The 16,625-nt window shown below is 37.2% G+C and overlaps 1 protein-coding gene across 2 annotated transcripts in view; it reads right to left on the reverse strand.

Annotated features, from left to right (window-relative positions):
* Positions 1–16,625, reverse strand: part of ANKRD26 (ankyrin repeat domain containing 26) — a 67,797-nt gene that overhangs the window by 5,221 nt on the left and 45,951 nt on the right. The window contains exons 24-31 of one of the 2 annotated variants that reach the window (XM_015473990.3): positions 14,878–15,834; positions 13,107–13,259; positions 9,818–9,888; positions 8,960–9,053; positions 7,881–7,993; positions 6,199–6,328; positions 1,569–1,859; positions 761–978 (exon numbers count right to left, since the gene is read on the reverse strand). In XM_015473990.3, coding sequence (XP_015329476.2) covers positions 761–978; positions 1,569–1,859; positions 6,199–6,328; positions 7,881–7,993; positions 8,960–9,053; positions 9,818–9,888; positions 13,107–13,259; positions 14,878–15,834 — 2,027 coding nt within the window. Of the gene's footprint in view, positions 1–760; positions 979–1,565; positions 1,860–6,198; positions 6,329–7,880; positions 7,994–8,959; positions 9,054–9,817; positions 9,889–13,106; positions 13,260–14,873; positions 15,835–16,625 lie in introns of both variants that reach the window. The other variant, NM_001113767.2, reaches the window with a different exon arrangement.

Raw genomic sequence — 16,625 nt, forward strand, 5'->3', positions numbered from 1 at the left:
AGCTAAAACAGCCCCAGGAACAATTACAAGTATCCCCTGCTTTTCCAAAGTTCACTTTATGTCACTTCACTTCTAGGAAAGGCCTACGTTGGCATCTGTTTTTGATAATCAAAAAAAAATTTTTTTTTGAAGAGACTTTTTGATTTCATATAAAAAGGTTCACTGTACGTTTTACAGTGAGAGGCATCATGCTCCCCAAGCAGGCAGACTGGCCCAACTGAGCTCCTTCCCTGGAAGCCACATCCCACGTCTCAGTGTTAAGTCACCACAACCCTGAACCCTATCTGGGAGCACCTGTGCTTCACTTGTGCATATTCATTTTAGGCTTCAACTAGCAGAACGTGCCCTCGGGTGCCTGCTTCTTTGCTTTATGCTGCTTTGGCTTATGCAAGGCTTCCTAGGAGTGCTCTGCTTTCAGACAGTGGGGAAACCTGGACTAGGCACTGGAGGTGCCATCTGCCCTTTGCATCCTCCACACCCCCACTCAGGTCACCATACTATTTCTAGCCACTCTGTGAATTATCCTGCCTTTCACCCCTGTTTTAATTGCCCCCAATTTGACAAGCATGCCTTTTATGCAGTGTAGAAAAACTTAAAAGGACACAGTATTAATAGTTTGTCTCAGGGCGCCCTCTAGCAGTGACCATCTAGTTAGCTTTCACTTCCTACTCATCTCATGAACTGCGCTCTATACAAATTAGGCTTTAGAGACAAATTAACGAGCTAAATTTTCTTTCTGTGATTCTGTGTTTTGACTTACTTGTCTAGTTTACCTTCCAACGACTTTCTAACTTCTAGTTCTACTAGGTAGAGTTGCTTATATTTTTCCAACTCTGCTTTATGAGAATCTTCTTGCAAAGTTTTCACCTTGGAGAGTTCAGATTCCAAGTCTTTAATTCTGAGTTCCATCTGACTTCTTATGGAAGCATTATTCTTCTCTTGTAACTGCTCTAAGTTCTCCTGAGATGCTGCTTGTATCTAAGGCAAATTTTAAAAGATAATATTTAAAAAATAATCATTAACCTGGAAAATGATATTTGCTCCCTTTAGTTTTGAGTCAGTGATTCAGAAAGCAATTTTAAAGGTTAAAAAAAAAAAAAGAGCAGAAGTTTAAAACAATTATAGTCAATGTGAGGTGAATTACATGTGAATTATAAAATTCAAGTAGAATTATTGTTATAGTGGTGCTTATGTAATCTGATAATTCAAAGAACAAGAGGATCAACTTAAAATTTTAAAAATTGAACAAGACAACTTAAAAATAACTCAAGAGGATGGTACCAGTTCTAAACCACAATATTTTCTTTTCCTTCTAGTAGTCTTGTTTTATACCAATTGGTCTTATAAATGAAAGGATTCTCTAGTGAGAATCATTCTCATAGGTCAATTTGGTGATAACTGTGATGGAAACGGAAATATTTAAAGGGAGAAGGAAGTGCCCCCTTCCTTCCAGAAAACTACCAAACCAACTGCTCTTAGGGAAGTAGAGGAAACACAGAAGCTGTATAGATCCAAAACCTAATTTACAATGAGGTGCATTCAAGCACATGACAGACGAACAAATTAACCTGCAAAAATAGGTTGACTTCCTTTAATTTCTCTACGAGATCCTGTCTCGCCCTTTCTTCAATTTCCCGTTTATACTGCTCTACTTGACTGTGTTCGATCATATTCATTTCTATATGACTTCTGAGGTGCACTACTTCTTGCTCCAACTTCTTTTTCTTCTCCTCTAGTTTTTCACATTTCTTTTGCATTCCTTTCATAGATAATAACTCCTCTCGAAGAACTTGATTTTTTGCATCCAGGTGCAGACATTTTGAAGATGCAGCTTCCAGCTCTGCTGTAAGATCCTCAATCTGCAAGAATAAAACAATACTGTTTGGTAATGAGGCAAGTGGACTGAGCACAGCTTAACTCAAACCCAGGACCAAATAGATACGATGGTATCTGTATTGTAGAACGTAGGACCAGGTATTACTCAGAGAATCAAGAAAGAAGTTCAAACCACCAAGAGTCACAAAATATATTCTTCACTGTCCTCATCTTTGTCACACTGCATGTGCACTTGATTTTACACTCTTTTCTATTTTTTCTCCATAAAATGACTACAAGTCACCTCTTAGTAGAATGTCTCTTACTCCCTCCCCTCTTCTTAATGCCCCATGTTTTAAAGAAGTTTGAGGGATACTGTATTGAGTTATCTAGGGCTGAGTTAATAAATGCTTCCCAAAAGAAGATTGTGAAAATAAGACTTTAATTAATAAATCTTGTAAATATGGATTCTAATCCCATAAGTCTTTTTCTGAACTATGAATAGTTTTTGCTAATTTGAACTGCATTCCAAAGAAAAATAATTCAAAAGGTTAAAGAAATCCCATCTCCTAATCACTTAGTGAGATGATCCATACATTTTTCTGAACAACAAAAAAAATGCCTCAATTTTTGTAACCATTTGTTACTTTTCACAGAACATACCAAACAAAACAACAACAAAATCTGCGGGAATTTCAGTGACACCGAGTTGGAAAGAACTTTCCTTTAGACAGAATGATTACTCAGTAAGTCAAAGTGAGTGGAGGTGGTGGCATTGAAACTGTCTACAAATTCTTTGACACTTTTCTCTGAAATTCCCTCCCCTTAAATATGTGCTGGCCTCAGTAACTGATTTTTACCGGACAGAGTCTGGGGAAACTGACTTTTGCTCTATGGGAAAGCCCACCCTTACCATTAGTCACTACGCTGCGAAGAAGCCCAGACCACATACTGAGCACCCTGTCAGTGTCCCCACTGACCACCCCCAACTAATGCCCCATCCAAAAGCCAGCTCCAACTGCCAGACATGTGCATGAACTAATCTTCAGATGACTCTGGTCCCCACCTTCACGACATCCCAGCTGATGCTGACTGGAAAAGAAACATGCTGGCCTCACTCATTGAGCCTTGCCCCAACACAAATTTGTGAACAAAGTAAATGCTGTTTTGAGCCACTAGGCTTTGATGTGCTTTATTATACAATTTGCTGGCAATAAATACCTGGCACAGATACTGATATCAAAAATGCCATTAAAAAAGAACTAAAAGATGTGAGAATGCCTTTCAACCTGGAGGTAGGTGAGATCTGAATGGATGCAGAGAAAGAAATGAAAACCCAAAGGGCTTCATGACATTGTAAACTGAATCTTGATGGCCCTTAAAGAGTCTGCTGGTGACAGCTTCTAGGCAAGAGAAGAAAACGACACTGAAACACAGGGGAAAGGAGACTCTTGCTATGAACCAGCTGAAAGTAACATCAATGACAGGGATAAGCTATCAAAAAAAAAAAAAAAAGCGGGGGGGGAACTATTAAATATAAAGGAACCAGGCTCAATTATATTTGGGTTCAATATCTGTTATCTCCTTTACAGCATCTGCACATGTCCAGTGGTCACATGATGCTAAAAGAAAGAAACAGCTTCTGGGCTAAGATCAAATCTAGGGTGCTGCCAGGAAAACACGGACTAAAGGTGAAGCCTGTAGACTGTAAAACCCTTCATTAGGACCATGGGAAGACTTAAGGTGGTGCCTCAAATTCCTTTAAAGATCTTAAGGGCACAAGAATTTTAAAGGCATCATCCTACAAAGCTTCACAAGAAGCCCAAGGTGCAGAGCTTCTCTCAAAAAAGATTTGTGAGGGTAGCCTCTCCAATGACGTGAACCCCAATCCAATTCACAGGACACTGAAAGCTTTAAAGAGAACCTTGGCAGCAAAAAAAAACAGTGCTCGGCCTAAGAGAGACCAAGACATACAAATGAGAATAGGCCTTTGGGATTTTCTTAGAAGTTCAATAAAGAGGAAGCTGGCTTAAGAAACATGACTCAGCAACAGACAGAGGTCATTTCTTATGAAAAGGACAGCACACAGAGCTCAGAGGGTAGAGCAAAAGAGAAGCACTCCCATGGGCAGGACCAAGTCCTCATCACAGAGCTGGCAGCACCAAACTGGACCTCAGAGCTGCTATGGACTACAGTGCCTCCCGTTTCCCATTTCTGAACAGGAGAGGCTAGTCATTCAGCAGAATAGTGGGGGTGTGGGTGGAAGATAACTTGTCCCTTTAGTTTTCAAGTCTTAGTACTGAGAGGGTTGTGCTCACAGGGTCACACTCTAGAAATCACATCCAGAAACCTCATCCCCATGTGCCATCTGTACCTGATGAAGATGGTAAGACCTCTACTTGAGCCTGGGCCTGACACTGTTAACAACTGAGACTTGTGAGGGAATGGGTGGGGAAAAGGGTATTTTTCATTGGAAGGAATATAAAAAATTGTGGCCAGTGATTAACTGTGCTAGTTTTTAAATGTACCCATTAGTTTTTAAAAATTTATTCTGTAAAAAAGGTAAAATATAGGCCAAGTATAAGTGACTTGCTCCTATTGAACAGAAGATGATGAAAGTGATGCTGTGTGAACTGCAAAGCGAGGTTAGACAAGGCAGCAGAGCCTCTGCCTGGATCTCAACCTGGGAACCAGGATCCATGTTGCGAGTAAGCCCAGGCTGCAAAGAGAGCCCAGGTGTTCAGGGTACGTGTTTCACTTGTCTGCCTTCACCAAAGTCCAGCCAACCACAGATACCAACTATCAGACATGGGAATGAACACACCTTCACCCGATTCCAGCCCCCAGCCCTCAAGCTGCCCCACCTGAAGCCGAGGGGACGAGAAGCCAGCTGTCCTGGCAACCTTTTCCTAAGTAGATTTTGAACAAAACTAATGTTTTTTATTGAAGCCACTAAACTTAAAGCTGATTAGGAAAAAACAGAAAAATGGATTTTTGAAAAAGAGAAAGAAACATAACTTAAATGCAGGTAGGAACTGGTCTCCTATAAACTGGAATATAATAAAGGGTGAGATTTTTAATGACAATGTTGATGAGAAGAAGCATATAACTAGAAGAAAGGCTTAAGGACTATTCAGGAAGAAGTTTTTTCAGGGTTCCCTTCAATTACAATTTCTTACAAATAGGCAGGTGTGACTCCTTAGAATTTCTGCTCAAGTTTGAAAGCAACGAAGACTAGTAAGCAATGAGACACATGATTTGAACTATAAGAAATAACTAGAAATAGTTTAATTACCAAAATCAGACTTTTGACCTCATCTCAATTTACTGAAATTCTAAAAGAGATGGGTAGCTCTGAGTAGTTACTAATCTAGAACTCAATCTTCATTGTCCTCTCCTCAGAGAGAGAAATCAAACACCACGAGATGCCACTTCATACTTGCTAGGATGGCTATACTCACAGAGACAGGTAATCACTGGTGTTGACAGGAATGTATAGAAATGGGAACGTTTTACATACTTTGGATAAAAATATAAAATGATGCAGCCATGCTGGAAGACAGTATGGCAGGTCCTCAAAAGGTTAAACAGAGTTGCTGTGTAATACAGCAATTCTATTCATAACTGTATTCCCAAAAGAAATGAAAAAATATGTTCACACCAAAACTTAGACATAAATGTTCACAGTAACATTACTGACATTAGCCAAAAAGTAGAAACCACCCCAAAGGTCCATCAGATGATGAATGGATAAATAAAATGTGGTACATCCATACAATAGAATATTATTGAGCAATAAAAAGAAAATACTGATACATGTTAGATGTACCTTGAAAATATGCTAAATGAAAGAAGGTAGTCACAAAGGATCCCATATTGTGTGATTCCACTGACACAGAATGTCCAGAAAAGGGACATCTACACAGTCAGGGAGTGGAGTCATGGTTCCCTCAGGCTGGGAAGATCAGGAAGAGAAATCTGGCACAGGGTGATTTCTTTGGAGGGTGATGAAAATGTTCTAACGTGGTAATGCCTGTATAACTCTTTAAATGCAATAAAGTTACTGAACTGTACAGTTTAAATGAATGAACTGCATGGTATGTTCATTAGATTTCAACAAATCTGTCACCAAAAACAACGGATGCTTTGGGTCACTAATGCTGTGCTGCTCAGCTTCAGATCACCAGCCAGGGTTCAAGACAGAGAGAGTCAAGAGTGTGCCCTTTTTATCTAAAAATGATATAGGGAAAAAGCTGTCTTTTTTACTGGTGTCCAACCTAAAAAATTAATAAACAAATCTGTGTTTCACTGGTCAAAGCATGGAATGATTTATATTTCCCCAAATTAAGTGATTTTGGGGTTCTAAAGCTGATTAAAAATTACCTTATGTTTTAGCTTATTAATTTGAATATCCATTTCAGTTTGACTGGTTTTTAAATCTCCATGGAAACTAAGCTCTCCATTTTCATATTCATTTAACTTCCTTCTTGTCATTTTTAAGAGTTTCTTAAATCTGTAGAAATGTATAGAATGAGTAAGTTCTTTAAGAGCAGATATTTAGTAATTAAACAGATATATGTTCTATCAGATAAAACAAATCTATAAATTATAATTCTTTCTCATTGTTCAAATTTAATATTCCTTGAAAGCATAATAGCTAAATTCTAATCTTAGATAAATATTATGAAGAAAAATCTTATCATATTTAAATATACTATGAGTGATATATGTAATATATGAGTTCTTATAAATAAGTTAATGTCAATTTTTAGCATGCTAGTGTGAAATATTAATTTATTATTAAATATTAGTTATAAACCAGAGATCAGTATTCAAGCTAAAGATGAAGAGATATGATATATGAATGATTTTTGAAAAGACACAAGACACATTTGTTCCTACTGACCATAGCCTCCACAAAAAGAAAAGAAAGTAGATAGAAAAAACCAACAAGATTCTCACTCAAAATTGGAAAAAAAAAAAAAAGAAAAATCTTTGGAGCCTAAGTTAAGTGGGAAATAACCCAGGCTGAGAGTTTTAGAAGAAAGGAAATCAGAAGAGAGAGAGAGTGTACCAGTCTCTTCAAGACTGTTTTAAGAGATGTAGAAATCTTGCCCAGCACATTGTTAACAAAATGCAAAGCAATGTAGAGAAAATTAAAAGAGAAAAATATTAATGAGAATCAGAGAGGAAGCCTTTGTATAATCATCCCTTGGCATCCACAGAGGACTGGTTCAAAAATCCCCCAACATTCCGTGGATACAAAATCCATGGATGCTCAAGTCTCCCTAAGCACATCTTCCCTATACTTTCAGTCATCCCTAGATCACTTACATTATCTAATACAATGTAAACGTTTTGTAAATAGCTATAAATACAGTGTAAACACTATGGAAATAGTTGCCAGCTTGAGACCAATCCAAGTTTTTCTTTTTGGAACTTTCTCAAATTTTTTTCCCTGAATTCTTTTGATCTTGGGTTGGCTGAATCTGTAGATGATGAGGGTTAACCGTACTCAGCAAAAAAACAGAAACAGTTTTTTATCTTACTGATCAAAACATGGTCACTAATTTTATTATTCTTTAAGTTACACATAGATTTTTGTATGTACATTTTATAACTAAAATTTTGGGGCAAAAAGAAAATATAAGCCAAATCAAGATACTTTTTAATGTTGTTCAACAATAACACAGGTAAGTTTTTAGATAATAAATTACTTGAATGATGAAGGGAAGGAACACAATTAAAAGAAGGCAGGATTACCAAAAAGAACAAAGATACTTTGCAGAAGTAAAAATTCAGCATAGATGATGAGGAACAGAGTGACACTATTATATGCAGAGGCACGGCTGTTACTGTTTTAGAAATCATTATAGCTAAGTATAACACTGCTGCATTCAAAAACATTTCAGATTGTGCTGACTTTCCACAGTAAACTTTGAAATAGGATAATGTGTTTAATAATGAAAATACACATAAAAAATGAATTTGTGTCTAAGGTTTTAAATAAAATAAAATTATACTTTAATTAATAGTTGAGATTATCAGAAATATTAAAATCTTACCCAGTAATCTCTTTTTCTAACTCACTGTTTTTCTTCTTTTCTTGGTCCAAGCTATTTTCCAGAGATTGTTTTAATTCAATGTATTTCTTTAATTGTTCCTTTTCATCCTCAGACTTAGAAAAAAACAATTTAAGAAAATTATTTTTAAACAACTAGAGAGACTTATTCTTTAAAAATATTATTTCTTATGAGTTCACAAGTTAATATGAATTTATAGTAAACACAGTTTTTAAACCTGATTGATGCCAATAACAGATTTCAAAATTGATGACTTTTCTTAAAACAACTTAAAATGATTTTTCATTTCATCATTTTTCTGGAATTTAAATTGCCAACATTTATTTGTTAAAAATAGAGACTTTTACACATAAAATACTAAATGTTAATGAAAGTTTTTTAAAGACTGCCTATATTTACATTTTACTTTCTAGAGAAGCTCTAAAATAATTTTCATCAATGGTGCAAGATATTCCAGGTTTTGTTAAGTCACACCTTACTAAAATAATCTTTGAAAAATTCCCATGCAACCCCCATCTCTTAAAAAAAAATCCAACAAATGAAAAATACACTCGTTCAAAAAAATGGTTCTATACAGACATAGTATTCATTCTTAATGAAGAGAACAAACTACAATATTTAAAATGATTCATTATCAAACATCTCACAGAAAGATCTGGATTACAAAAGAAACTCAAAATTCTCAATCAAATAATTACTCAAATTTCTGGACTCAAATAGATGTTTGTGTACCAGTGTTCAAAGCAGCATTATTAACAATAGTCAGAAGGTGGAATTTCATTGACAGATGAATGAACAAACAAAATGTGGTTTATATAAAATATTGCTTTTGGACTGTCACAATTTTTTAAATTAAAATCTTACTATAAAAATCATTAATTTTATGAATTCAGTCGACTTCTTCTATAGAGGAATCACAGTACTAGTAGCAAGCAGTATCAATAAAAATACAATAAGCTAATCAATGAGACTTTTCACATTGTCCAAAATATTCTTATATATTACTGGTAAAAAAATTAAAATCCTTTCTCAGTATGACAGAAATCAAGAGGTTGACTTACCGATCTTGTACTTAACAGGTTTTTCTGAAGCTGTTCAATTTTGCCCGCTTGCTTTTTGACTGTAGTTTGTAACTCGGCATTTTCAATTTCAAGCCTAAAATGCAGATTTTAAAATAATTATTCTCACACATAGGTTTTTTTTTTTAAAGATTTTTTTTTTTTGACGTAGACCATTTTTAAAGTCTTTACTGAATTGACTGCAATATTGCTTCTGTTTTATGTTCTGGTTTTTTGGCTGTGAGACACGTGGGGTCCTAGCTCCCCAACCAGGAATCAAACCCATACCCTCTGCCTTGGAAGGCATAGTTTTAACCCTTGGACTGTCACGGCATTCCTTCACACATAGATTTTTAAAATATCACACTGTTTTTGAACAAACATCTGCAGGTTCAATTACATAGGTTCTTAGAATTTTGAAAAGTAGATGATTTGGCCACTGTTCTGTTTTTCTATTTGTGACTAATCGCCTTCCCTGGTGGCTCAGATGGTAAAGAATCTGCTGACAACGCAGGAGACCCAGGTTCGATCCCTGAGTCCGGAAGATCCCCTGGAGAAGGGAATGGCAACCCACTCCAGGTTTCTTGCCTGGAGAATTCCATGGACAAAGGAGCCTGGAAGGCTACAGTCCACGGGGTTGTGAAGAGTCAGACATAACTGAGCGATTAAACTTTCACTTTTCACTTGTGGATAATGTGCAAAATATGGAAATAATGGGGGGAAATTATGCATCTCAAAACAGCTCAAAGCTGAAATGTTACACAGCTTCACTATAATGTGTTTATTATCACTACTGATCTATTCTCATATTATACTGTTAATCTGCTTTATACTTATTTTCTACGCTGCTTTAAATCGTACTTTTGGACGCGATCCTGTGTTTTCTCAGCACATCTCACAGCCTCTGTAAGTTGATCCTGTGCTTCTTGCAACTAAAAAAAAAAAAAAAACTGTTTTAACTACTAATAACCTAGTAAATCCGCCATCATTGGTTTTTGTCTCTTTTGTCTGCATATTGTTAACAGCTGCTTTCCTGCCATACAGCAGAGATGAGTTGTTACAACAGACACCTTACAGTCCAAAAAGTGAAAATATTTCCTGACTGCCCTCTGCAGGTTACTGACCTCTCCTCTAGCACTCAAACATCATCCATGCTTTAAATCAGATTTTCTCAAACACACAAATTTATAAACTACTCAAATGGGGAAAGACAGAAAACTACCTTATGGTAAACAATTTTTTTTTTTTATCCAGGCTCCACATCGGCCATCACTTTAAATATCCACATATGTAAATGACCACAGATCTTCCAGTTGTTAAGAGAGCTAACACTGCTGCTGGTGACAACCGGATGCTTCAGGAACTAGTGAGAGGCAGTAGCTACACAGGAGCCAGAATGTGTGGACCTGTGTCACAGTTCCATCAGTTGTGAGCTGCGTGTCCTGGAGCAAATCACTTAACTAACCTTTCTGCATCTCAGTTTCTCCATCCATAAAACGGAGATAATGGTAGCATCAACCTCAGTGGGATGTTTGGAAGATTATATTGTGGAGTTTACATAACGTACTTTAGAGAAGGAAATGGCTCCAGTATTGCCAGAAGGAAACCTGCTCCAGTATTCTTGCCTGGAAGATCCCATGGACAGAGGAGCCTGGTGTGCTACTGTTCATGAGGTCACAAAGAATTGGACATGACTAACCACATACAAAAACTATTTAGAAGAGGAAGTGGCATAGAATAAGAACTGTTTGTAATTGGCATTATTACAGTATTTTATCTGCAAAATACTGTCGCTGTATTTTATCTGCAAAACAATTTGATATATCAGGCAGATGTCATGCCAACAGAAGTCATCTTCAACACAAGTCACACTGAAATCACTCTCCATACCATTCCAAGTGGCAGTAAGGGGGAGCATGAGGCCCAGAACATATGCATCCAGTACTTCAAAAATGGTCACTGACTCCACTAACCAACTAGCAGTGTTCTCCACTTACAATAATTTGTAACTTACTTCCTCTCTATACTACTCAGTGGACAATGACCACGGGTTAATATGCAAATAGCACCTCCTGGATGGAGTGGTACAGAACTTACATGACCATCAGAGGAAGGGTGAAGTCACTGCCATGGAAATATTACCCTACTGCTAAATCAAAGTTCTGAATCAATTCATTCCCAACTGTTATGTCTAGCAACTGTTAATGTCTAGCAAGTACTCGGATGAGAAAATTAAGGTTACAAGCTATGGATATCAGAGAAGCCAACTCCAGAACCTCACAGTTGGTGAAAGGCTAGAAATCTGTAAATCCCATTTCTGGCTGCATAATTAAGGAAGGAAAATTTACATTTTTCTTCCAGAGTCAGGGGAAAAAAATGAGCATTTAACTGAACAATTCTATTCTATTAGACTAATAGAATTTAGTTTCTTAATAAAAGTTTTACTATACCACTATCTCCAAGAGGAAATTATTGGTATGGTAAAAAGTACTTAGTTGTGTCCTAACTGGCCTGGAAACTCCCATGGACGGAGGAGCCTGGTAGGCTGCAGTCCATGGGGTCGTGAAGAGTCGGACATGACTGAGCGACTTCACTTTCACTTTTCATTTTCATGCATTGGAGAAGGAAATGGTACCCCACTCCAGTGTTCTTGCCTGGAGAATCCCAGGGACGGGGGAGCCTGGTGGGCTGCCGTCTACAGGGTCGCACAGAGTCGGACACGACTGAAGCGACTTAGCAGCAACAACTGTTAAGCTGAAATATTTTCCATTTATGAAGACAAGTATTGTGCATATCAATAAATATTCCCTGTTAAACCAATGTATACTTAGACAAGATTCTCCCTCATGAAAAAAAGGACAACAGTGAAAAATTAAGGGCTAAAATATTCTTCACAGACTAGATGAGAAAGGCTGAAGAGAACAGGCTCAATGAGAACTGGACAGTCAGGAAAGCTCCATGGATGAGAAGAGACTGGGAACCAGGTCTGAATAAATGGAGGACTACCCAAGAGAAAACAAAACTGTGAACACCGAAAGGACAGTCTGAGCAAAGGCCAAGAAAAGGTGAAATCAGCCAGTTAACTCTGAGGATAAAATCCAACCACAGGAAAACAAAAGCATGTCCACACAGAAACTTGTAAATCAGTGTTCACAGCAGCATTATTAATAGCCTCAAAGTGGAAACAACCCAAAGCTTCATCAACTGGTGAATGGACAAATGGCTTAGCCACATACTGTTTACTGTTAGACAACAGAAATAGAAGAACTGATAACGTGCTATAACATGGATGAAACTCAAAAACATGACATCAAATGAGAAAAGCTCATCACAAAGGAGCACACACTGTGTGATTCCATTTAATGAAATACCGAGACAGATACTACACTGGTGTTTGCCTAGGGCTGAGGGAGATGGGGGGCCATGAGTGGTGGCTAAGGGATGCAGGGTTTCCTTTTCGGGGTGATGGAAAGGCTCTAAAATTGGTCACAGGTGACACCTTTCTACACTAAGAGATAGTGAACTACACATTTTCAGTGGGTGAATTATATGATACATGAATTATATTTCAATAGCTTTTTAAAAAAATCCAATGGCAGGATCTAAATAATCTTCATTCTCTATTTGGATGTACGTACTATACACCATCTGAGTACCTCCAGGCTTTTATAATATATCTAAAATGAAAAGAAGGCAATGCCTAACTTCAGCTAGTTTGTATAATACCCTTTCTGCACAAGTTATTCTGAAATCCATGAAATATATATATAAAACTCTACAGTCATTGACATAAGTGAAGATGAGAAATGATAATTTCCTGAAACATTCCATTAAACATCCTCTGATTTTATCTGGCTTGCCTTATCATGGCAATACAGTTATCACACAAAAAAAGTATTGTTTCAAAGAAACAGTCTCTCAACTTCTGTGAAGAATGCTGCACAATTCTTAACTTTCCTAAGGGTAAATAATATAAGAAAAAATATATAATGCAAATGGCAGAATGAAAGTCAAGTTTTATTACAAAGATAATAAAATTATAGTAAATCACTTGCAATGAAAATAGAAAAGAAAGCTGTCCATGAAAGCGAGTGTCCTAAAACACATTATCCTACATATAAACAGTCAACACATTCAATTTCATACATACCTGACTTGTGAGTTGACCTAACTTCTTCTTTAAATCCTGTGCCTCAACTTCTAAGTTGGCACGATAACGTGACAAGACCTCCAGTGACGCCTCTGACATAGACTGCTTTTTCAGGGTATCAGCCAGTTCTTGTTGAAGTTGTCTCACACCTGCCTAATAAGATGCTCTGTCACTGAGTTTATCAAATCACTTTACAATTACATTATGTTAATAATAGATAACTCCAACATATGGACTTTGAAAATTATCACCACAGACAGCAACTCACCTTCTTTTTCCTCCTCACTGAGTTTGGTTACAGACACAGAAGGGGTCACCCTCCAGCCTTCCTGATATTAAGTTACTCAGACAAAGGACGTGGCCCCACTGACCACGCCCTGCCCCTCCCAATAAATCTGCAGAGCTTCACCACCTCATGTCTAGAAAGAAACAAGTGTGTAGGTGGGAAAAGTGATGGAAAATTCCACACTGTGGAAATATTTTCCTTTCCTTTTTTATTAGAAGCTTTGATTAACTTGGAGATCTTCACATATTCCAACCAGTGCTTAGATCTTTCCAATAGATTTCTACCTCAGCAGAAAAATGGGGCCATTCCCTTGTTACTTATCTCTTTTATATCTAGTAGGGTGTCTATGTTAATCCCAAACTCCTAATTTATGCCCCCTCCCCACCTTTGCCCTTGGCTAACCGTAAGGACCTACTGGAGAGCACAGGGAACTCTACTCAATATTCTATAGTCACCTACCTGGGAAAAGGAACAGAAAAAGAATGGATATGTGTATAACTGAATCAATTTCCTGTACATCTGAAACTAACACAAAATTGTAAATCAACCATATTCCAATATAAAAGAAAAATGAAATTTAAAAAGTAAGGTTGCTCCCATGGCCTTCAAGGAGCCTCAATATCCTAGCCTCCACCTGCCTCCAGACCACAGCCCCTACAACCCTCTCCCTGACTCACTCCATTCCTGCTGCTCATGAATCCTGCCACCCTTCATTTTTAGTGGACAAATTTGTATTCACATGATACTAATTGATCCTTAAAATGAGAATTACGAGCAAACTGTTTGTAAAAATGCTCTAAGTAAATAACATAAATAGCAGTGGGAAGATTAAATCAGGAATAGTTTGGCTAAAGCTCACCACTTGAGTCCCAAATTATGATTCAATGACAAATAGACGCCTTTAAAGAGTTGAGAGGCCATAAGAAAAAATGATTCAAGGCTGAAATTCTCCCAAATTAATTCAAATTTATATAAATAAAATTAAAATTATACCAACAAATATGACAAAATGGTATGACAAGCTACCGAAGCCAAAGTACAATATATAAAATATAGCATCTGGGAAACCTAGAATTGACTGTCAAGGTAATCCATGTAATTGAAACTTAATTTTGAAATATTCATTTTAGGTTTGAGCATTTCATTTATCTGCTTCATCATGATACTGAAATGTGGTAACATAAAGATTAAAATTATTATCCTAATAGTAAAAGAGTAAATTACTAACACTATCTATATTAATAATTTAGAACTGAATCTCTTAACATTTCAAAGCAATATGCTGTCTCTACTCAAAGTAAAGCATCTCTTGGGTCTAATTTTCATTTGCTGGATATAAGGTATGCTTTTAGGCTGGTTTAGAGACCATAGATTCACAGCCTATGTATTTTTTATATTTAACTAGATTCAACATTTAGCCAGAATCAAGAATCACTTTGAACTTTCTTTCAGGAAGTCCGAGAATTTCTTCTTCTGGATACTCACTTCTCTTTCTGCTTTCTCATTTTCATACTGATACATTCTCTCTTTTAAATGATCACATTCCTTGACTAACTCCTTGTTTCGTTCCTCCAGCATCAGACCTTGTTTCTCACTTTCGGCATGAAGTTTTCTCACGATCTGCTGAAACTGGTCTTGGATGCTGATGACCGTCTTCTCTTTACTGTCGGCTTTGTTTTGTGCATCGTCCAGTTGCTGTCGGAGCAACATGTTTTCACTCTGGAGTTGAGATAATCTCTCCTCTAAGGATTCCTGCTTTCCAATATATTTATTCACTTTGCCTTGTTCGTTCTGATACATGTGTTCAATTTCCTGCTTTTGACACTCGGTTTGGCTTAGGTCTCTCTGGACACGTTCTAACATCAAAATCTTTTCTCTGAGAGAATCTCTAGTGTGATGCAGCTTAATTTCTAGGTTATTGAACTTACTTTCCGCTCTAGAAAGTTGCTGGGAAAGCATCTCGTTATTATCTTTTAGATTAGCCGCATCGGACTTCATTTTGTCCTGCAAGTGTAACCACTCATCTCTTGCTCTCTGGAAGGCAAGTTCCAGGTCTCTTTTTGATGTCTGACATTGATCATGATCGTGTGAGGCAGCAGCCAGTCTAGAACGGTAGGATTCCACTTCCGTCTCCAGTCTTTGTTTGCTTTCTTTTTCGTTCTCCAGCTTAGAGTTTAGCATTGTATTCTCAGCTGTCAGAGCATTAAGCTGGCCTGTATAGTGGGATACAGTCTTTGTTAACGTTTCCTCATTCACTTTTATTGCCTTTTGAAGATCATCATTCTTCCCTTTTACAATTTCAATGTCCTCAAAATATTTCTTTTCCTTTTCCTGGTTCTGAATTTTCACTGCATCCATCTCCAGTCTTAGCATGGCAATTTCCTCCTGCAGCATGTGGTTTTTGTGCAACAGATCTTTTGCTTCTTCACAACTATCAGAAACCTAAGTGAAACAAAGAAGACTTTTAGCTAGTACTCAATAAAGTGACATTCCACGATTTCCTCTGAAATCAAAGACTAACCTGTATGTTTATACAATGAAAAGACTGCACCAAGTGCGTCTCCAAATGGAAAAAATAAGGTTCGATTCAAATCTCAGACTTTATACAAGCAGAAATACCCCAAAGTTCAAAAATTTAATTGAAGACAATGAATCCGTGAAAGTAAAAAAAGAAACCCCAAGAGACTTTTCAAGAAGCTCAGAACTGGAAAGGCTTTTCTTTGAATTACAACGAACCTGGGAAGGCTTAAACAAAAGATGTATAGATCTGACTACACTTAAAAATTGCATCTGCTGTGGTATATTTATACAATGGAATACTACTACACCATAAAAAAGAATGAAATGCTATTTGTAGCAACAGGGAGGTTGGATCTAGACATTATCACACTCAGTGAAGTAAGTCAGACAAAGACAAGTATTATATCATACTGCTTACAGGTGGAATCTAAAAATGAACTTACTTACAAAACACAAAGTGCTTCACAGACATAGAAAACAAACTTACAGTAGTCACCATAGGCGAAAGGGAGGTATGGGAAGGAAGAAATTAGGATGTTGGGATTAACACATACACACTGCTGCTGCTGCTAAGTCGCTTCAGTCGTGTCCGACTCTGTGCAACCCCATAGACGGCAGCCCACCAGGCTCCCCCGTCCCTGGGATTTTCCAGGCAAGAACACTGGAGTGGGTTGCCATTTCCTTCTCCAATGCATTAAAGAGAAAAGGGAAAG

The sequence above is a fragment of the Bos taurus genome, chromosome 13, assembly GCF_002263795.3.
Source record: "Bos taurus isolate L1 Dominette 01449 registration number 42190680 breed Hereford chromosome 13, ARS-UCD2.0, whole genome shotgun sequence".
Classification (NCBI taxonomy): domain Eukaryota; kingdom Metazoa; phylum Chordata; class Mammalia; order Artiodactyla; family Bovidae; genus Bos; species Bos taurus.